At 37.7% G+C, this 22557-nt stretch overlaps 1 protein-coding gene across 3 annotated transcripts in view; it reads right to left on the minus strand.

The window, feature by feature from the left end:
- Positions 1-856: 856 nt before the first annotated feature.
- The window catches only part of LOC107704303 (endothelin-converting enzyme 2-like), an 86011-nt gene continuing 64310 nt past the window's right edge, over positions 857-22557 (minus strand). For 2 of the 3 annotated variants that reach the window (XM_016507188.1, XM_016507189.1), the window contains 15 exons: positions 17736-17860; positions 15771-15917; positions 15594-15656; positions 15288-15476; positions 9477-9619; positions 9061-9175; positions 7957-8067; positions 7696-7794; positions 7462-7539; positions 6227-6330; positions 6038-6148; positions 5884-5951; positions 5523-5713; positions 4469-4564; positions 2106-3290 (listed from right to left, as the gene is read on the minus strand). In XM_016507188.1, coding sequence (XP_016362674.1) covers positions 3114-3290; positions 4469-4564; positions 5523-5713; positions 5884-5951; positions 6038-6148; positions 6227-6330; positions 7462-7539; positions 7696-7794; positions 7957-8067; positions 9061-9175; positions 9477-9619; positions 15288-15476; positions 15594-15656; positions 15771-15917; positions 17736-17860 — 1817 coding nt within the window. In that variant the 3' untranslated portion in view covers positions 2106-3113. Of the gene's footprint in view, positions 1463-2105; positions 3291-4468; positions 4565-5522; positions 5714-5883; positions 5952-6037; positions 6149-6226; positions 6331-7461; positions 7540-7695; positions 7795-7956; positions 8068-9060; positions 9176-9476; positions 9620-15287; positions 15477-15593; positions 15657-15770; positions 15918-17735; positions 17861-22557 lie in introns of those variants that run through there. The other variant, XM_016507190.1, reaches the window with a different exon arrangement.

Raw genomic sequence — 22557 nt, forward strand, 5'->3', positions numbered from 1 at the left:
ATGTAAGAAATACTGCTGCTGCACATATAACACATATGAATAACCCCCATATAGCATACATGAATCACCCCGTAGAAGATTTATACAGGTGGAGCTGGGGAAGGTGGAGGGTTTCTGAAGTGCGCCGCAAACAGTTACAGCAAACAAAAGCCAGGTATTAGAATATTGAACAGTAAGCTCATTGGCTACCGATACAGGAGAGAACCAATCAGCTGCCATGTGACAAAGATGTCGCCAGGTCAGATTGAGCTAGACCTATCGGACTGCACCATCTAGAGTTTCATGCCAGAACTCTGTATTTCTGTCATGACAACTCTCGGAGGGATTGGCATGGTAATGGACATGACAATGTTAATGTATTTGGTCTTGGCGGAATAGATCTGCTACGCTGCTGCTGCTGTTGCGGCAGAGCAAGTACAGAGACTTGCTACTGCCAATACATCCACAACATGCTGCTGTGAGCATGTAAGAAATACTGCTGCTGCAAATATAACATACATGAAATAACCCCCATATAGCATACATGAATCACCCCGTAGCAGATCTATACAGGTGGAGCTGGTGAAGGTGGAGGGTTTCTGAAGCAAGCTGCAACTGCTACTGCAAGCACTAGTCATATATTTGAATGTTGAGCAACGAGCTCATTGGCTACCGATACAGGAGAGAACCAATCAGCTGAGCCATGTGATCATGATGTCACTGGGTCAGATCGGACTGCGCCATCTAGAGTTTCATGCCAGAACTCTGTATTTGCTGTGAGGAAAAAAGTCAGAATTGTAAGATTAAAAATCTCAACCTTTTTTATTGTTGTTTTTTATTCTGTGGCGGAAATAAGCTTTCATACAAACCTGTATGACTTTCATAAAAAAACAAAAACAAAAGATATTTCAAGAAATATTCATGCTGCTCTTTTTCATTCAACTACAGCACATAAAATGTTAACTATTCTTTGAAAACCTTTACCAAATGTGTGTCCCAATATATACAGTGATTGTTAACCGTTAGAATCTTTGAATTTTTGGGACGTAACATTCAGCAGTTCACCTCAACCTCAGCTAATTAGCGCTGTCAACCTCGAGCTATGCAGAAAATAGAGTTGAAATGTGGATGTTTATATGCCAGCTGTGGGAATAAGATGCCAAACACGCTTGAGCTTTTAAAATGGTGCAATTCAACTGGTTTAAAAAAAACAAAAACAACAAACCAACAAAACGTGAAGTCAGCAGCATTCAAAATTCATCAAACAACAAAACTGGCCTGCTTTAGGGAAGCAGAAACCTGATCCAGAAGAAAAACTGGCCTATCAAACACTCCAACAGCACAAATATTCAGATTAATATGTACTTGCGAGGTTAATTTACAGCAACTGAAAACGCTGGCGATGGAATCCCACACGGCAGCAATCCAGCCTGAAACGGGTGATTTAAATGCTCTAGCATACAATGATGTCTGATGCAACTCCCTGAAACACAGCAGGCATGCTGGGAAGTTTAGCAGACAATAACAGAACGCTTTTGGGTGAATCTCAAGAAATGTGTCAATAATGTGTCATATTTCAGTCCAACATCAGAAAATTAAGCCTATTATTATGATTTTCAAACATCTCCCTCACTAAAATCTTTAATCTTTAAAAAAGGCTCACCAAGGCTGCATTTATTTGATCAAAAATACAGTAAAACTGTAATATTATGAAATAGTATTACAATTTAAAATAACTGTTTTCTATGTGAATATATTTAAAAATGTAATTTATTCCTGTGATGCAAAGCTGTATTTTCAACATCATTACTCCAGTCTTCAGTGTCACATGATCTTCAGAAATCATTCTAATATGATGATTTGCTGCTCAAGAAACATTTCTGATTATTATCAAAGATGAAAACAGTTGTGCTGCTTCATATTTTTGTGGCAATTGTGAAATTGGATAATTGACAAAAAATGATATATATATATATATATATATATATATATATACATATTAATTTAATTTTCATATATTTTTGTAATTTTTATTTTTGTGGTATTTGTTATACAACCTCTAATTTATGTTGATTTGGAAAAAAAAATATTGTATTAGATTTGTTTACTGCAATGCATTATTTGCACTGTATAATGTAATGAATTTGGTGGAATAATGTGCTAAATTGTCATGAAATAGTGTGGGGAAATTCTTAATAGTTCTAAAAACTTGAATCTAATCTAAAAAATTTTACACAAATAATAATAATCTATTAACTTTGGAGTGAAATATGACTCAAACATTGGTGAGATTCACCCTTTTAGTGGTTTTCAGAACGTAACATGACAGCACTTCAGCAGAACTGACAAAGTTCAGCACGACATGGAGACGGAAATACATCCTTCACACGCAAGTCAACATCACAAAACACAGTGGAATTATGAAGTTACTGAAGGCGAAGCAGTGCGAATTTCCACGTTCACTTACACAAGGAACAAACCTAAAATTGTTCTTTGGCAAAGAGCAGTTTAAAATGACCATTTCATTTCAACTTTGTCAAGATCAAATCATGATACACAGGACGGATGAACAAACAGTGGCTCTCCCTGTCGTTTAATAGCGTTTCTTTGAAATCCCAATTGGGAAATAGGCTTTCATCCTTGAAAGCTCTTCCTTCCTGTGGGGGGTCACAGATGTAGCTCAGCACTTCCTGTGAGGTCACTGTGAGAACATGAAGCTTCCTGTGAAGTCATCACAGATGGATCCAAACATTTCCTGTGAGGTCACGGAGAGGCGTTCCCAGCAGCATCACAGTGCTCACATCTTCCAGATCAGAAGACGAGGAATCAGGCTTGTTGTAAATCAAGGTATGAAGCACACACACACACACACATGTAAGCGTGGGACGCCTCAAGGTGGGACCCTTAATGTCCCCCAAGGTCAGTGAACAAATAAATAAAGAGAGTCTGATGTGGCGGTGGAGAAGAATTTGATATGGGTCGATCCAAACACTGGACAACATCAACGTTGGCAGATGCTCGCTTCCTCCTCCTGCTTTCAGCCCAACTCCTCAAATAACTCTGAGCACACAAATAAAAAAAGAGTGCTTGAGAAAGAGCCAGAAAGGCTGGTCTGTGTCTGGCGGGTGACGGTCCTACCACACCACGCAGCGGTGGCCTGAGTTCATGGGGGAGCCCAGCGGACACTGGAAGTGCTCTGTGAAGTCGGGCGAGTTGGACAGAGTGCCGATTACGCGGTATTTGGGAGGGCTGTGAGGGTCCGTCATCAGGCCCTCGTGAGCGCTTTCTGGCGTTCGGACTGAACACCACACCTACGAAGAAGAGCCATAGGAATGCATGTCTGAGGCCATATGTTTTCACAATCATAGCTCTGATTTGTATTGCTTTTATAAATTTTTTTTTTTTTAAAACAGTATATAGAAATATTGGTAACATATTACAATAAGGCTGTATATGATTTACAGCATATATTAGTTAATATGAATGTATATTAATTTAATAATATAACTTAAAATAATTGTATATTAGTATACATCAATATTAGATTGCATTAATAAAATAAAATTATATTTAAAAACAATTCAATGTAAATACATTTTAATTTAATAAACTTTTATACTAATACATTACATTCAATTAAATTACCCCATTTGAACATTAAACTAAATTTATTTTCTCAATTAAGATTAACCAAGACAATTATTTATTAAGTAATAATACTCAATATTAATTTCTACGTATCTTATATTATATATGTTATATAACACTAATATATTAACAGAATTATTATAAATTATAGACATTATGTAATATACTCCACAATTACTGTATGTTAACTTTATTTTTTATGACTTTGAAAAAAAAAAAATGTTTTAAATCTTTTAAAAGTCTCTTTTGCTCACTTTATTTGATAAAGAATACAGTAAAAAGGCAATATTGTGAAATATTATTGCAATTAAAACAAAAACGTTTTCTATTTTAAATATGGAATTTAAATTTGCAATTTAAATATATAATTTATTTCTGTCATGCAAAGCAGAAATAATTCTAATATGCTCATTTTCTGCTTAACATGTTTCAATGTTACTGTTTTTACTGTATTTTTCATCAACTAAATTTTTCAGCCCTGGTGCACAAAAGAGACTTCTTTCAAAAACATTCCAAAAAAAATCTGATTTCCAAACTTTTTAACAGTAGGGTACACACACACACACACACACATAAATTATACTTGATTATAATTTAATCTATTAACATATTAAAAACATGCTCTTAGTTCATAATGCCTACAGCATGTTAATGTATAGAACCTTGTTGTCGAAAGTGTTATTATTTTATTATAAAAAAATAATTAAATTTTTTTTTTTTAGCAAATGTATTACTGATTCTCTCACCACATCATACAGTGACTAACTAAGGTTAATACTTGGTCTCTATTTGGTTACTATTATAGCAAAATTGTTTCTTTTTTATGTGTGCCTTTTCATACCTGTGCAAAACCTACGAAGAAGAGCTGGTCGTTTGTCAGATTGACAGCTGGGAGTCTCTTCTCTTCACCATTCTTCTGCACCCATGAGCGATACGCCTGCAAAACAAACAGATCTCCAAATCAGTCTGTATTAGCTTTATTAAATTTAACTGGAATTTAGCTTGGAAATAAATAAATGTATAGTGATTAATATGAATGACCACTAGGGGGAGCCTCGTGAACCACATGATCTTCTCAGAATATTCAATAAAGGGGTCCTATTATGCTTTTTCATTTTTTCAACTTTAGTTAGTCTGTAATGTTGCTGTTTGCGCATAAAAAAGATCTGCGAAGTTACAAAGCTCAAAGTCCAATTCAAAAGGAGATATTTTATTTAACAGAAATCACTTTTCAAAAACTACAACGAATGACTCGTTTGGATTACAACGCATATTTTCCGGGATTTGTGATATCACAAATACCGACGAATGGGACGAGACCTGGTTGAGCTGCACTAGAGAAGGCAACGAGTGTTATCACTATTTTATCTAGCTTTCCCAAGGCAGATGAACTTAGATTGGTTACAATCATCCGGGTTTAAATCGCGATCAAATTGATTTGATTTTGACGCAATATTTACACTGAAGCAGGTGGTAAGAGGCATGACATTTCCCGACCAGGCGTCGAGCGGTGCCAATCACAACACACACTGGCCCAGCTAACCAATCACAACACACACTGGCCCAGCTAACCAATCAAATGTCCTATGGGATGCTTTTATAAAATGTAACTTGCTTCTCTAATGGCTTTGAATGACCAACCACTCTTACGGTGGACATCCACTCTCAGGCCTGTCATTTAAATTATTAAATGATTATGAATAAATAACTTGAGTGCCCGTACAAACCTCTAAAAATATTTTGAAAATGGGAAAAGTTTTTGTAAGGCTGGCATTCAGTCAAGTGTAGGAAATGATTGGGCGCTCAATGTCTGCTTTATTTTCACAAATTTAGCCCGCACCTTTCGTTGCATATGAACAAAAACAGCTAAACTCAAAACCTGAAATGTGACCTACATGATAGGCAGCTTTCAGGCCGCCGTTGTCTGCAATGTTTTCTCCCAGCGTCTGTTTGCCGTTGATGTGCTCTCCGTTGATGGTGTACTGAGTGTACTGATCGATCATGCACTCGGTGCGGTTCTTAAACGCGTCCACCGAGGAGTTCTGCCACCACGGCCGAAGGTTTCCATCTTTGTCATACTCTCTGCCTGTGGGGCAGAATTAAAGGGGTTATATAATGAAATATTGAATTTTTCTCAACCTGTCAAAATACAACAGTCTACAAACTTTCAGAACTCAAAAAGACCTTCACTGAAATCAAGCAACTGGACATAATATAGCATCAAGTATAACTGGACATCAGCGGAAGACAACTAACCTTGGTCATCGAAGGCATGTGTTAACTCATGTCCCATCACCACTCCAATGCCACCAAAGTTTAAAGCTCTGTGAGACACACCGAAACATCTCAGTTATGGAAGAAAAACAGCTTAGTTTGTGACATGCTAACTCTTTCAGGCATGTCTGCTCACTTGGGGTGATCCTGGGCGTAGAAGGGGGCCTGTAAGATGCCGGCGGGGAAGACAATCCCGTTCTTGGTGGGCATGTAGTATGCGTTCACCGTGGGTGGAGTCATACTCCATCTACAGCAGTCAGAAATCAGCCGTCAGCTCACAGTACGTCTCACATGCTTTGCTCTTAACACACACTCTTACACTCACTGGTCTCTGTTGGGCGGCTTGCGCAGCTGGTCTGCCATCACTCGTGCTGAGAAGTTATAGAAGTTGATCATATTCTGGAAGAAGTTATCTTCTGTAACCTCATACTACAAGAAAATCACATCACGTTGCCTGTTAGCTGGGATATTTTTTCATATACGTAGTAAGGTTTCACAAAATAAAACCGAGCAAATAAAGTGCCAATCAGAATGAAGGACCGGAACGATCCGTTGTATAATAATAATCTAATCTAATCTAATCTAAACATCTTGGCATGATTTTTAATCTCATGCTCAACCAGGCATACAGTAAAAACAGTAATATTGTGAAATATTATTACAATTCAAAATAACTTTTCTATGTGAATATATTTTCAAATGTAATTTATTCCTATGATGCAAAGCTGAATTTTAGCATCAATAAATGATCCTTGAGAAATCATTCTAACATGCTGATTTGCTGCTCAAGAAACATTTACTATTATCAAAATATTACGGAGCCTATTACATGACATGCAAGAAAAAATAAATAAATCGTGTGCACGATTTACTAATTCGTTCCCTCGATGTACTAAAACGTGCACACGATTACTATTTCGTTCCCTTGATTTGCTAATTCGTTCCCTCGATTTGCTAAATCGTGCGCACAATTTACTAATTCGTTCTCTTGATTTATAAATCGTGTGCACGATTTAGCAAATCGAGGGAACGAATTAGTAAATCGTGCGCACAATTTATAAATCAATGGAAAGAAATAGTAAATCGTGCACACGATTTAGCCTACAATTTTTTTCCTGCATGCCATGTGTGGGGCTCCATAAAATATTTCTGGAAACTGTGATACTTTTTTTTTTTTTTTTCAAGATTCTCTGAAGAATAGTAAAAAAAGTTAAAAACAGTATAAAACGTAACAATATAAAAGTCTTTACTATCAACCTTTTTTGTATCATTTCTTTAGAGGGAAAATACTTATTGATTGAACTTTTCGATGGTACTGTAAATATAAACAAATAATAATTTTTTTAACCACTTAAAACCAGTTAAACTCCGCCAAAATGACGTTAAAAATGTTTATGCTTCATTTACATAGCCTTCCTTATATGGTATCATGTAATCTAATTACTAATTTACTGCAGAATTCTTATTATTTTAAATATTTAAATCATTTGAGCTTTATTCAGTCACACTGAAAATCATTTAAACCTGGAAAACTAAAACAAAAGATATTTCCCGACTCACCCCATCATACACATCATCAAGCTCTTTGGAGTCCAGGATGAAGTCTGGAAATCCGATCATGTCATAGATGGCATCCGCCTAGACCCAGAAAAGACACATTATCCTGATTTTTTTGGCAAGCACTGCAAATTGTTTACAGTTAAGCTGTTTCTGTTAAGCTGTTTCTCAAGACAAATCCGCAAGTTTTGGTTATCCAGTCATGCTGCTGTCTCTGTCATTCTCACTCTCGCTCACCTTGTCCTTGGCAGCTTGTCGGGTCTGTTCATCCATCCAGTTCAAATCATCCAGCGCGTCTTTGAAAGCTGTGCGGATTTCATCTATCATCCCCTCCGCCTGCGTCATGACAGAAAGACGGGGTTGAGAACTGTGTAATTGACTCTGCTGCCACATGGTGGCAAACACACGCCAGCAATAAGAGTCTGAATTACACATGAGGACATGAACTTGCTGTGCAAAATTCAGTATTTTTTCATTTAAACATGACATGTGACTCACTATTTCTTTGCTCTGTTTGTCGAAAGTGGCTTTGACGAAAAGAGCACCCAATGCAAAACCCAGAGTGTCATCTGCATTTCCAATGCACGTCTGCCAGCGTGGAGTACAGGACTGAATATCAAACAGACATATTGACAAATTACATGCAGATGAACTTAGTTGGCAACCTGAAACAAGCATAAAAACACAGAATGGGGGCCAGACTTTTAATGTGATTATGTCAATTTAAAACATTGTTCTGCATGTATACTGATTGCATACACAAATTGTGCAAAACAAATAAAAATAGACTGGACTCTCTCTTTAATGTAAATGTTCACATAATTTTGAAATTCAGATTTTTTTTATTCTATCAGAATTTACTCACCCTCAGGTCCCTTATAAAAAAGTGTTCCTAATTGTGTTGAATGTGCACTTGTAGTATCTTAAAAGTACATTTTAAACTCTGTACTTACAGATAATATAATACTGATTAAATAAAAGGCCACCTTAAGTGCAGTTAAAGACAGACATATTCATGACCTTGTTTTTTACCACACTTAATATACTTTTAAGAAGTGCACTTTGTAATAATGTCAAATTAAAATTTTTAAAGTACATTTAAAGTACAGTTTAGCTGACTAAGATACTAAAGCACATGTAAAGTATTTGATTGTAATTTAACTGTACTGTGTTATTTTATATTACATTTACATATACTGTAAATGTGCTAAATTGCAACAAATATGTCATTACAAGCATATTTACTACGAAAATACATATAGACTTTCTTAAGTGGGTCATCAAGTTTGAATATGCGTTAACACAAATGAGAATTGGAGAGGTGAGGAAAAAAGATTTTCAGTGAATAATGACTAAAATTTCTGATCATCACACAAAGCACGTAATGTATTGTGTGTGGACCTTTTTTGGTGTTATAAGGAGGTTTTTTCAAAGCTTGACAATCCTAGTCCCCATTCACTTCCATTATATTTCCATTACATTACATTGTTCCATTAAACAGCCAATCGGGTTTGGAACAACATGAAGGTAGTAAATAAATGACAACAGAATTATCACTTTGGTGTCAACCATTTCTTTAACACACACTCCAACAACACACACCTTCTTAGTGCCGTAGAGGCTCTCCAGCAGCTTATCCTGAGCGTTCTCAAAGCGCTGGTCCAGACTGGACGCTCCTTTCTGAACCAGATTCCAGATCATGTAATTATTCAAAAGACTGGAGAAGAAAGAGAGAGAATGCATCCACATATCTAAAAAAGGGCCCATGTCTTCATCTGTATTCATTTATTTATATAGGTAAAGAGAGAGACGGTGTTAAAGAAGCAGTAAAAATATTCTCAGACTGGGAGACAGAGACAGTGATAGTGAGAGAGAGAGAGAGAGAGAGAGAGAGAGAGAGAGAGAGGGAGGCTGTTATTAGCACTCAATGTTTTGATAAACAAATGTAAACAGACGCTCTCAGAGGGGACATCCTCTTCCTGAACTCTGATTAGCTGTAACCATGGAGACAGCCGTACCTGTGGTCCGTCTTGTTGATGAGATCCGAAACTTGTTGCAGGTATTCTTTAGCGTAGACCACCACAGGCTCAGTGTCGTTCAGCTCCAGCGGTGACAGGACGAAGTTCAGATAATCCAACCATTCAACTGCCGGAGCCAACACCTATGACCGAAACAAACGGCATACTGAATATCTCCATCCTAATGCACTAAAATAATAAAATTATGTTAGGAACAATTTTGGGCCGTTAAGTGAGAACCGCCCCCAACCACTACTGATACCTATTGGTGTGGATGCAGCATTACACAACAGCAAACATTTTCAGTTATGATAATGAGCCAAAATAAATAAATAAATATCTAATTGTAACTTTATATCTTACAATTAAAACTTTACATGTCACAATGTTACTTTATTTCTCACAATATGACTATGACTAATATATGCCCTAATGTGAGTTTATATTAGGGGTCGACTGATTATCGGCCTGGCCGATTATCGGCGCCGATATTAAGCATTTTTATGATTATCGGTATCGGTCATTTTCAAAAACAATTTGCCGATAAAATAACTTAATTTTGAAACGGGCTATTTGGCTCTGATGCAGCCTGTCAGAACTCACCACTCTGTGGCCTAAAGCAGTATCTGCCCACCGCTCATCTGATTTGTTGGGAGTCATGTGTCCGACCAATCAATGCGGAATTCACTCTCACTCCAAAAGCGCTTGCTAAATAGAGTCGCGATATGGACTAGTATCTGTAAATATTAAGCCGCAAAATATACTATTTAAATATGAATCCTGCATGTTCTGCATGACTGTTCTGCTCTGACTCCCTCTAAGAGTCACTTCATGATCATTTGACAGTTTCATTTGAGTAAAACTATCGCAGTGTTTCCCACAGACTTGTGGAGGCATATATATGCAAATTCATTCTCTGCCAGCAGTTGGGAGTTGTAGAGATCAAGGCTTCCCCGGTAACGCTGCGCTGTACACAAAGCAGCGTTCACAAATGCTGCTTTATCAGATATTACATGCAAGATGAAATGAAAATGACATCCAAAATTTTCTGAAGACAGTCTGGTTCCTTCAGAAATACAGTGATATAAAAACACCCACACCGGGTTTCGATTTTGAAGACAGTCGGTTTCCTTCAGAAATACAGTGATATAAAAACACCCGCACCGGGTTTCAATTTTGAAACGTGCAGTGCTCAAGTCAAAGCCTTTTGGAAAATCTATTTGTGGCGGTCAGTGTTGATATTGTTTGTAGCGCCACAAATAAATCAGTGTATGGGAAACACTTACATAGGCTACAGAAACTTAAAAGTTCTCCATGACAACCCGTCAAAATATAAGTTCAGGTTAGCTTAAAGAAATAAGGGCTGTCAAAATGACTGAAAAACTAAATTCGAAATTACTTAATATGATCAAAATTCGAATCATATTCGAATTTAAAAGGCATAATTTCAGTTAGGGGGAAAAAGGCTACTTTCTTCATTTTAAAAAATGAGATACAGTGGGATGAGGAAAAACCATAACGTCTTTAGACATGTTTTTTAAAAGTTGAACTTGCATTAATTTTACATGGCTTTCTAAACATGCCGCTCTCTGCGAGACGCAAGTGCAACGCTGATAGATGTCCCTCTAGAAAATGTGATAAATATGCGTTCTGTGTGAACGGCTTGGTTTCAGTTTTGACGTAAACAACATCTTCTCCACACTGATGCTCTCGTTTTCCGCAATATATGAATGAACAACGTAGCAGCGCCGCATCTAGTGGCTTCAACTGGATAGGCTAACAAAAGCATTCAAATGCAATCAATGACACATACATCGTCATCGCATCTCGTGCGCCACTGATAAGGCTTCCTGACGGCTAACGCAGACCTTAAATTCGAATACAACGTTTTTGCATCCGAATATGGATTTTTTTTTTTTATTCAACGAATATTCGAAATTCGAAAAAAAATTTGACAGCCCTAAAAGAAGTGATCAGAAATATATTACTGTGGTGCAGTATTATATACATAATACTACTACAACAATTATTACAACTTTTGTTTTAAAGAATAATCACACAATATGCTATTTCTTCAATGTTTTAATTTTAATAGTAAACGCTTTGCCAAAAAATAAAGAGTTTAACTCTCATTTGATTAAAAGATAAATTAAACTGATTTATGCATTGCACTGTACTGGAAATTAAAACTAACTGAAATTTCTAGTGTCACATAGGCCAAGACATTTCAATAGGCTATTGAACTAAGTGTGCCTGTAAAAGGCTATTAGTGTTATAGTTTCATGAAAATAGTTGCAGTCTTCTTAACAACTTCTACAATATAGCTATGAAGACAATTACATTTACACTTATTATATACATTTTTTAAGTTAATCCATTGATGTGCATTAGATGAATTGAATAGTCACCTCTACTATTGTAGGTTATGTTTTAGTCATCAGAAAATAATTAATGAGGAATTATGAGAGGTTATGCTATTACACATACATTTCTAACGTAAATTATTGAAGCCAAATACTTACATTTCCCCAAGCTGTTTAGCTGTAGTACAGTATTCATAGGCTTAATCATGAAGCATACAGTGGCCCCACTTTTAACTCTCTCTTTATATTACCCCTATTGTAGATGGATGCACAGAGGAAGACAAGAGTAAGAAGTGCAGTGTGGGAGTACTACACTCAACCAACACCAGGAAAGGCAGTTTTTGTCAGAGCCCTTGTTATTCTTAATTTTGACATTTAATTTTCATTTTTACACCAGACATATATATCGGTTCAAAATATCGGTTATCGGTCTACCTGAACTGTAATAATCGGTATCGGCCCTGAAAAACACATATCGGTCGACCCCTAGTTTATATCTTGCAATTGCGACTTTGTTTCTCATAATTGTCACTTTATCTCTCACAATGTGACTTTATTTATTGTAAATGTGGCTTTATAAATGTCAGTGTAACTTTGTAGCTCACAATATGACTTTAAATCTCATAGACTTCATTTCTCACAGTATGAGTTTATTTATTGCAGTGTCGCTTTAAATGTCACAATTGTGAATTTATATATGGTAAAGTGACTTTATATCTTCACTGAAAATTTTTTTTATATAAAAACAAATTTCACAAATAATTACAAAGAAATGGCAAGTAACACATTGAATTAAACATGACATTTTTGAAGTAGAAAGACTTAAATAGTATTTTCTTGTAAAACATACTACAGTAAACTTTGGGGGGGGGGGGAAACGCAACTTTATTTCTCATAATTGTCACTTTATATATCACAATTGTGACTTTTTATTTTGCAATTTGTGATATTTCACAGTCTGACCTTATTTTTGTAAATGTGGCTTGATAACTCACAATGTGACTTTATCTTCTATCACAATATGAGTTTGTATCTTGCAGTGTCACTCACAATAGCAAATTATCACAGATGTGAATCAGAATGAGTTTATATATTTGGTCACACTTTGTGACTTGCATTTTCTCGTAATTGCAACTTTATATCTCACAAGGTGACTTTAAATCAATCATGATTATTTTACTCTACAGTAAAAACTTCTATGACTGGGGTTCAATAATCAAGTGAACAGCATTCGTGAAGGGGCGATGCACTTTAATAAATATTTTTGTAGGGAGTGTTTCCTTTTTAATTCTGATCAATTTAAATTTTTCCATAACCTTGGCTGTGAGAGCTCTGCCCGTCTCGAAACTTTCCCTTAATGATTTCTCTTTCAGCCATGAAAAGGACACAGAATGTGTGTTTGGATTCGCTCTCACACAAAATGCTCCACTAATCAGTAGACTAGAGCCAATAACTTGCAGGTTTTCATTCCTGAATCCTGGATGCAGTTCTAGCCGCTCTGCCCTTGGGTGTAATACAGCAAAGACCTCCATCGCAAACACAGAGCTGAACGCCTCACTCAGCACACAGCCCTCCTCTCCACTGTGGATTTCTAATAGATGAAAACAGATTAGCTGACTAAATTGGACTGTTTTCTCTCTCTTATGGTTATGAGAAGCTGTGTTGTTTTTTAATAAACCTGAACCCCTGCATGAAGACGTGCAAAATAAGAAATGACTGTTGCAAGTCTTGGCTGATGAGAGTTAAAAACAAAACAAAAATCACATTGTGTTGCAGTTAAAGAACTAAAATCTGATGTTTTTTTTGTGCGAGCGAGGGGAATAAAGAGCACTGTTATAAATGTATGTGTTACCCACACAAATCGTAGAACCTAAAAATGACACAAAGACATGATATTTTGTTTTCTTCTCTTAAAAAAAGAAGTCAGCGTGTTGAGTCAAATGTAAGAATCCTCGCGGGTGTCACCACACATCTGAGCTGCACGGCTGCTCACACAAGAACAGTCATATGAATGTATAATGTATCAGGATTCAGCATGGAGGCAGTGGGATGAAGAACTGCTGCTAATTTTGCATGCAATTCCATCAAATGGTTTTCTAACAAATTACTCAAGAATTTTAATTCAAATTTGTAAATGAAGTAAATGAAAATATACAACAAATGAAGAAAAAAAACCGCTACACTTGTACATATATTTACATAATTAACTGATGCCTGTTTAATCATGTAAAACAACTATACAAAATTTGGGCTTATTCAAAAGATACAGAGATATGCCTTATTCCCTTTATACTGACAGCAGACATAATTTAATCGGTAAGCGATCAGCTGTCACTGCCACCCCTCCACCTCAACAACTCACTGTACAGTTGCTCAGCAACTGTTGCCACGGAAATCACAGGAGCCTTCACAAAACAAAAGTTTCCTGAACACTGGTGCTCAAAGAAAAAACAATCTTAATAATCAAATGATGGAAAAAAGCCAGAATACAGAAGAATGAATACAATATGCAGAGAAGGATGAAAGAAAAAAGAGAATCGGATGTGTCTGAGCCAAGATTAGAATGAAACAAACACAGATAGATCGACAGATAGATAGATAGATAGATAGATAGATAGATAGATAGATAGATAGATAGATAGAAAGGATGGATGGATGGAACGATAGAACGCATATATAGAACGGATGGATAGATGATGGAACGACAGAACGGATAGATAGATAGATAGATAGATAGATAGAAAGGATGGATGGATGGAACGATAGAACGCATAGATAGAACGGATGGATAGATGGATGGAACGACAGAACGGATAGATAGATAGATAGATAGATAGATAGATAGATAGATAGATAGATAGATAGATAGAACGGATATAGATAGTTGAATGGATGGATGGATGGATGGATAGAATGTATGGATGGATAGATAGATAGATAGATAGATAGATAGATAGATAGATAGATAGAAAGGATAGATGGATGGAACGATAGAACGGATGGATGGATGGATAGATAGACAGACAGACAGACAGACAGACGGACTGATAGATAGATAGAACGGTAGAATGGATGGATGGAACAATAGATAGATAGATAGATAGATAGATAGATAGATAGATAGATAGATAGATAGATAGATAGATAGATAGATAGATAGGTTGTCCTCGTCTTATTTCATAAAGTGTGAACACAGACTCACAGCACTGTATATTCTTCATCAACTCTCTCTTCTCATATCTCATACAAACACCTTTAATAAGCAATCTGTGTGAAACACACTCATTATAACATTATAATGATTCAAACTAACGATCCCAAATGTTCAGCTCAGAACTTCTGAACCTAATCAACACACTTTCATGTGTTTACCGCAGCATTTCTCCAAACCCAATGAACCCCTCACGAGGCCGCACACACACACACACACACACACACACACACACACCTGCAGATCAGCTATGGTTATCTTGTGGTAGATCTTCTCCTCGTCCCGCCGCTCGTCCTGAGGCACTGTGATGTTAGCCAGTGCCGTCTCGAAGTCCAAAATCTGCTGCATCTGAACTCGAGTGGAATTCTTGTCTCCTCCCAACAACAATCCCAACTCGACCATGTAATCCAGGTAAGCCTTCAACACCTAAACACACACAAACCAGCACAGAGCAGCTATTAGACATGCACTGCAAGCTGGGAAAGACTCAAAGCTCTTGACATTCCAGTGTAAACTGAGACTTTAAGTTCTGCTTCGTCCTACCTTCTCATTGGTCTTATTGAGGTAATAATCTCGGGATGGGAGGAAGAGTCCTGATTGGTCAACCTGAGGAAGTTTACACAGGTGAGCAAACACCAGAGATGTGGTAAATACGACAAATACAATCAAACAAACACTTTCAGCAGAGTTTATTAAACTCAATACAGTGAGTAAATGTACCTGAATGACATTACTGTTGGAGTTTTTGGGATCAACGCTGACACCGACAGTGAAGAAGGGCTGAGCTCTGTAAGGTCCAGAAACTATCTTTAAAACATCCAGAAAGTTGTCTTTGTCCCAGGACTCTGTGATATTCCAGCCTCCTATCTACACACACACAAAGAAAAACATCAGATCTAGCAACAAGACTAAGGTGGTATTTGTAGACTTAACATGAACCCAAAATTGACCCAATTTACATTCTTTGTATCTGTTTCTTGTTATGCTGTCCACCAAATGTGTAAATGTTAAACCAAGGCCCGGAGATATTTCAAATGTGGGGGCAACAAACGCTTACATAAAATGAATCACCTGTTTTTTCATATGCCGCGCACGGGACACACTAAAAAAACTGCCATTTGATTGAATTCTAGTAAATGCGAAATAATTGCAATGCTCAGGCAAACCACTATAGAGTTGGTGTCGCTATAGAGTAAGAACCGGTGAATGCAATTTACAAGTTTCATTGAAAGAGAATGACATGCGCCAAATTAGTCGCTGTAGAAATCGAATACCTTAATGGTTGCGGACGAAATAGGTCAACACGAGAGCCAGCGCAAACGCAATGACGTGAAATAAAACGTCATCGTGTTTTAAAGAAGAGTGGCTTGATTAAGTGGTGGAAATAGCGGAATGATGGGCACAGAACGGTAACAAAACTCAGAGACATTTACAGTCACACACATGAGTAGTGTGCAAACTCTACTACTCTAAACCCTACTTAGATAACTACATAAGAATTCACATGTTCACGTTCATATATATATATATTTAGCTTACAGATCTCAGTTTAAATGCTTCAGTTTGTTTTTATATCATATTATATTATATTATATTATATTATATTATAAGGGGTAATTTACATTTTTGGGTGAACTGACTCTTTAAACGCTTCAGTTTGTTTTTATATATTACATTATTTTATAAACCTAATAAATAATTGACCTCAAAAAGGGAATTCATGAACAATATCTGCTTCATCTTTCGATATTTCGATATATAGTAACGAGGTTACTAAATAAGATCACAAAAATATGCCTCAATGAAGGTAAAAGAAAAATACTCTGCAAATCAATTTGAGGATTCAAATGTTCAGTTTCTAGCAACAAGATGCACTATGGCTTGAAAACTTGAGGAGCATGACTCTGATGAGTTCAGGCCGACACCTCATTAAAGCCAATTAAATCTGTCACCTCTGAGAATAAACCTATTCACGGCTCTATTCAGCAATACTCGCTCTGTCACGGTGATCCCGATGACACGAGATGACAGAAAGGGCGACAGAATGAGAGAAAGACAGTGGAGAAGAGCAGCGTTTGTGTTCAAAAGGCAGCTCATCAGAGGCACTATAGATTTTTGTCCTCCATCTTCCCCACCATACCTCTTTTAAACCTCGCAGGAGGCAGCTGTGTGTGGGGAGGCAGTAAATTAGCAAGATTAAGTGCTGTTTGATATCACTGCTTTGTGTCTGTAACACGGATTAATCTTTCAGGCCTGTGCTGAGGGTTAGTTTCAGAGCTTTCTTCTTCAAAATGGCTGATTCAGAGAGATAGAAGTGCATGAAAACGTCTCTCACTGAAGGATGTCTACATAATCTCAAGGCTCGCCGATTTCAAAACGAGAGGAATAGACAGTATCAGAGCCATTTGAGACAAATTGTCTTGCTCAGCTCAAATAAAAGAGTTGATTTTTAGGAGATGCACAGAAAAGCAATCAAAAAAATTAATCAGGCATCAAATTAAATCATAGGTCAATCGACAAAATTGGTGTTTTGTGTCCCTCATTAACATATGCAAAAATGACTGCAAATGAATAGGAAAACGCTGAAAGAATGTTTACAATTTTACAGAAATTTACTGACACTGACTGACTCAGTTTGCACTCTTTATCCTCCGCACCAGAGGGGGGCGACGTAGAAACACTCACCTTTGCAATCAAGTCGATGAGTGGTTGGGCTCCAAGCTCTTCTATTCGCTGTTCATTAAGACAGGAAAGGTAGTAGGACTGCGTCTTCCTCTCTGCTTCACTGCTTGAGTTAAAGGTGCCATTTTCTACAGGAACGCAAAGAAAGTTGCATCACAAAATGGTAACATTTAATAAGTAAAAGTTTTAAAGAGGTCATATTATGCCCTTTTTTTACAAAATATAATACAAGTCTCAGGTGTCCCCAGAATGTGTCTGTAAAGTTTCAGCTCAAAATACACCACAGAACATAAATTATTCAATGCTGTAAATACACCTTTCTTGGGTGGAAGCAAAAACATGCTGTTTTCGTGTGTGTCTCTTTAAATGCAAATTAGCTGCTGCTCCCCGCCCCTTTCCAGAAGAGGGGCGGAGCATTTACAGCTCATCAACAAACAAAACATGTTTGTTTTTGACTATCATCTCTATTGTGAAAATGTGAATTGTGAGACAAACTCAGAATTGCAAGATATAAACTAGATGTAAACGAGTTTACATCTCACAACTATTTTTTCCCGCCACAAAAAAGGGTAATTGCAACTTTTTGTCTCACAATTCAGACTTTTCTTCTCAGATTTCTGAGTTTACATCTTGGAATTCTGTTTATATCTCGCAATTTTGACTTTGTCTCACAATTCTGACTTCATATCTTGCAATTCTGAAAAAGAAAAACATCTTGTGGTGGAAACAAGCTTCCATACAATGCTCCTTTGGCCACTCTATGCTTTCATCAAAATGTTCTTCAAAATTACTTATTTTGTGTTTGAAACAAAATTAGGGTGAGTAAAAAAAAAGATTCATATTCTGTTGGTGCTTGGATGCTAAAGCAAAACTGTCCCTCACAGAAATAAAAGACAGGACATGAAGGATGAGAGACAGGAAACAAAAACATCACATAGATAAGGGGGCAGCTTAGAGCACCATCATTAGGGTAAACAAACATGACAGCAGGGAGAACAACTTGCACAGGGTCAACGCACAGGGTCATGAAACAGCCAACGGAGTTTCTCCAGCTGCCTGTCAAGCTGACACAATGGTGCCCTCTGATTGGCTCCCATCATGACGCATGGGATTATGGTACGTAAACAGAGGCAATTCAGTGCAGGTAAACAGAGACCGAACTGGAAGATCTGCAACAAAGGGCCCTGCCATCCATCTTTTTTAATGTCACGTCCATGACAGCTGTCCTCGCGCAACAAAACGTGACGAAACGCAGACGCCGTTGGCGAGCCAAATAAGCAGGGTGGTTTTCATCCTCAATAACCTCTGCCATCAGTCGCAGTCAAAACACTGTGTGTCGCAGCTGCCAGCACAACTACAGGCAGAGGGGAAAAGCACTGCCACTTTCATGCTAACTTCATTCACATGAGAAATGGCCAAATTAAGTGGAAGGTACCAGAACAGGTGATTGGCAGTGTTAGGTGCAAATTGGAATCAACAGAGAAACAACCAGTGAGGGACAACCTGTAAGTACACCATGCAGGTTGACTTCCTGAAGAGTGCAAATACTCTTCGGTGTACATGACTGTAGAGTATGGACCAATCAGACACACCATTTTTCATTAGATTTAACAAATCAATTATTCATTAGATTAACAAATAGTCACAGACCCCTCACCCAATAAACATACTGGGTGCCAGGATGTCTGAGAAACGACACCAGGCCCCTGGTCACCATGGCAACCATGACACCTTTGCTAGACCAGATACACTTTACGACCTAATGGCATGTTGAGAGTTCTCCCTCTCACTACATTTTCCATAGGAAAGACACATAATGCACAGTAAAAATGGACTCTTCTCTAATTCATTCATAGGAAAACCTTTCTGTGAATGAACACACATCTCCTCAGGACATTGTGTATACCATTACTGTTCTTGTATATTGTCTGTTGTATTGTATGCTGTTTTATGCATGTTATGATAGACCACTAGTTAATAGTTAATATAATCCCACCGATACCATGTTTGATCTCTTTGAATTTGTCTTCTGATGATCTAAATGAGCGTTTATATTATATGTGGGTACACATGGGCAATATATTATATTAGTGTTCTAAGAATATTTAGTAATTTTGCATCAACACCCAATCGAGTTCCATATGCAAATTACCATGCTCTCAGACAAAGGGTCATAAAACTCCCCAGTATTTCCAACCTCCCGGTTTGAAATTCAGCCTTTCTCATTGGACAAGCCCATCCTGAGAGGCGGGAATCTTCTCAGATCTTAAAAGGCTCACGCACAGTTCCGCCCATGTCTTTTGTTGTCCTTCTTCTGCTAAGAAGCGTGTTGGAGCCTGAGCTGGTGCGGGCGTGCCCGGCGGGCCCCAACACGTAGCTTTCAGTCTGCGGTTCTGTTAGATTCTGAGAAGATGAGGATGTGAGCTAGCAACCCTCTAAGGACACCCTAAGTCTGCACCAGGCCTCGGGCCTTGACTTTCCATTCACCAAGATCATCTGACTCAAACTGGTTCTTTTTGGGTCAAGTAAATACTTACAGCGGATCTAAATATTTATAATTAATTATAACTAGTTATGATTAATTATTCATATTTCCCCTTTGAGCTGATTCGCTACATGACATACTGTGGATACTACACCTACCTACATTTTTTGTAAAACTCCAAAAATGTTGCTAGGGTTGGGCCGATAGACGATGCCATTGTCCATCGCCGATGGCTAATAGACATCGCAATGTTTATCACAATGCACAATTGAAACTGCTTTTGAATGCACGATCGCTTTTTAGTTTAATTTCACTTTCGAGATTCGCGATCGCACGTAGTCTGTTTATACTATGGAGCGGCAGTACTTACTACTACTTACCACACATTTTACAAGATTAGATGTTTGTCAGTGGTGCTCAGGATCTGCAAATCATTCGCCATCGTCCTCAGTAATCTCTCCTAACTCTGTTTATGTGGTAAGTGAAATTTTATGTACTGTAATGTAACAGGCAACCGTTACACCGTGTCTCTACACTGGACGCGACAGTTGCCAAAACGCCACGACCGTTGAAAATCATTTGAAATTTGTGTCAGCACGTCATAAATAGAATGCGGCAGCAGTTTACTGTCGGGGATTTGTCATGTCGTGTCATGTCGCGCCACCCCATATCCAGAGTAGACAGCATCACTGATCATAATGAGTTCTATACACTGATCTATATATAATGAATCTCTATTATAGATCAGTGGTTCTATGTATTTTGCCGTGCCGCGCCACTCACGTCCAGTGTAGACACAGTGTTCAGGAATCGTTATTTGTTTTCCGAGCCTTATAAGGAGCACTCGGGTACGAGAGTCGTGAAACTCAAGTCGATAAAAGAGCTCAAAGACTTGTAGACGCAAGCTAAAATGGCACAGTTGCTTCAGCAAATTCATTTTTCTTCACAGTTTTGTAGAAATGTCATCTTTATTTCCGAAAAGATTTTAAATATAATTTTCAAAGTGATTTTTTTTTTAAATGTAATTCAACGTTTTGGGGGAGTTACACCATGTGACATGAATGATCTCACATGACTTTGCTGACAACCGTTTTTTAAATCTTAAAATTTTGACAAAATTACTTCACTGCTTTTTCATCATATAATTTGAATTAAACTTTCAATAGTTAATGTAAATGCTGCAATTTCATTTTGTGTTTATAGTGGAACAGAAAAGATACACTTTATCTTTTCACATCTCAACCGAGAAAAGAGGAACACACAGGGGTTTGAACAAACAGATAAAGGCACACAAATAATGAGTCACAAATATGCCCACACCGACCCACTCTTGAACACACAATTATGCTTGTCATTGTGACCTTTGATTGGTGCTATTAGTTGTTTTCATGGCAATACACCTCACACATCTTTGGAGAAGGAATAATTCACTCTTCTCCTTGTTTTTTACACACATCTGTGTTGTGTGAAAGAGATCTGGCGTAATTAATCTACAATATGATCATTCAAGCAAACAATTTGCAAATCCCTAAACCAGCTCTTAGTTTCACATTCTCCTCTGTTCTTGCTCATTTGTCTTTTCCGCTGTATTTTCTCCTCCTAACAGTGCAATTACATTAAGAAACAGGAGGCAGGAATATTCAAGTAATAAATTCTCAGAGGAACAGTGGCAGTCCAATTACCGGTCAGCGGGTCTAGTCTAGAGAGAGGACACACGGTGAGAGAGAAATGGGCTTTGGCACGACTCACTGCTCATCTAGCAGAATTCAGAGCTGATCTCGTTCCATTTCCAGAATTTGCTTGTGTTTGTTTGTGTTTGCTGGGCAAAAGGTGACAGTCAGCCCGGTGCATTGGCACAAAGCGCTCATTTGTCTTTTTCAAAGTGGCTCTGTGTGAGGGCAAAGCACGCTGTACTGCTTTGCAAATGCACACGCTTACAAACACATAATCTGACTTCATGAATCTACGCTTTTGTCTTTGCTTAAAGGGGTCATATGATGCGATTTCAAGTTTTCCTTTCTCTTTGGCGTGTTACAAGCTGTTCGTCCTCGCCCTCCCTAAAACGCCTCGTTCTAACACGCCCCCACATGTCTACGTCACTGTGTGGGAAGATTTGCATAACACCGCGCAAATGTTCACGCAAAGAAAGAAGGCGTAACTTTATTGTTGCTGCCGCTGCCGCCGCCATGTTGTGAAGACACTGTGTGTTTCATTGCGAAAGCGAAACTACCTTGTTTGGCCTTCCAAAAGAGGACACAACTAGAAATCAGTGGTTAAGTTGTATTTACAACACTGTTCCAGAACACTTCAACCCAAATATTCAGATGTGTGCAGCGCATT

Source organism: Sinocyclocheilus anshuiensis, unplaced genomic scaffold, assembly GCF_001515605.1.
Source record: "Sinocyclocheilus anshuiensis isolate Anshui unplaced genomic scaffold, SAMN03320099.WGS_v1.1 scaffold1493, whole genome shotgun sequence".
In the NCBI taxonomy this organism is placed as follows: domain Eukaryota; kingdom Metazoa; phylum Chordata; class Actinopteri; order Cypriniformes; family Cyprinidae; genus Sinocyclocheilus; species Sinocyclocheilus anshuiensis.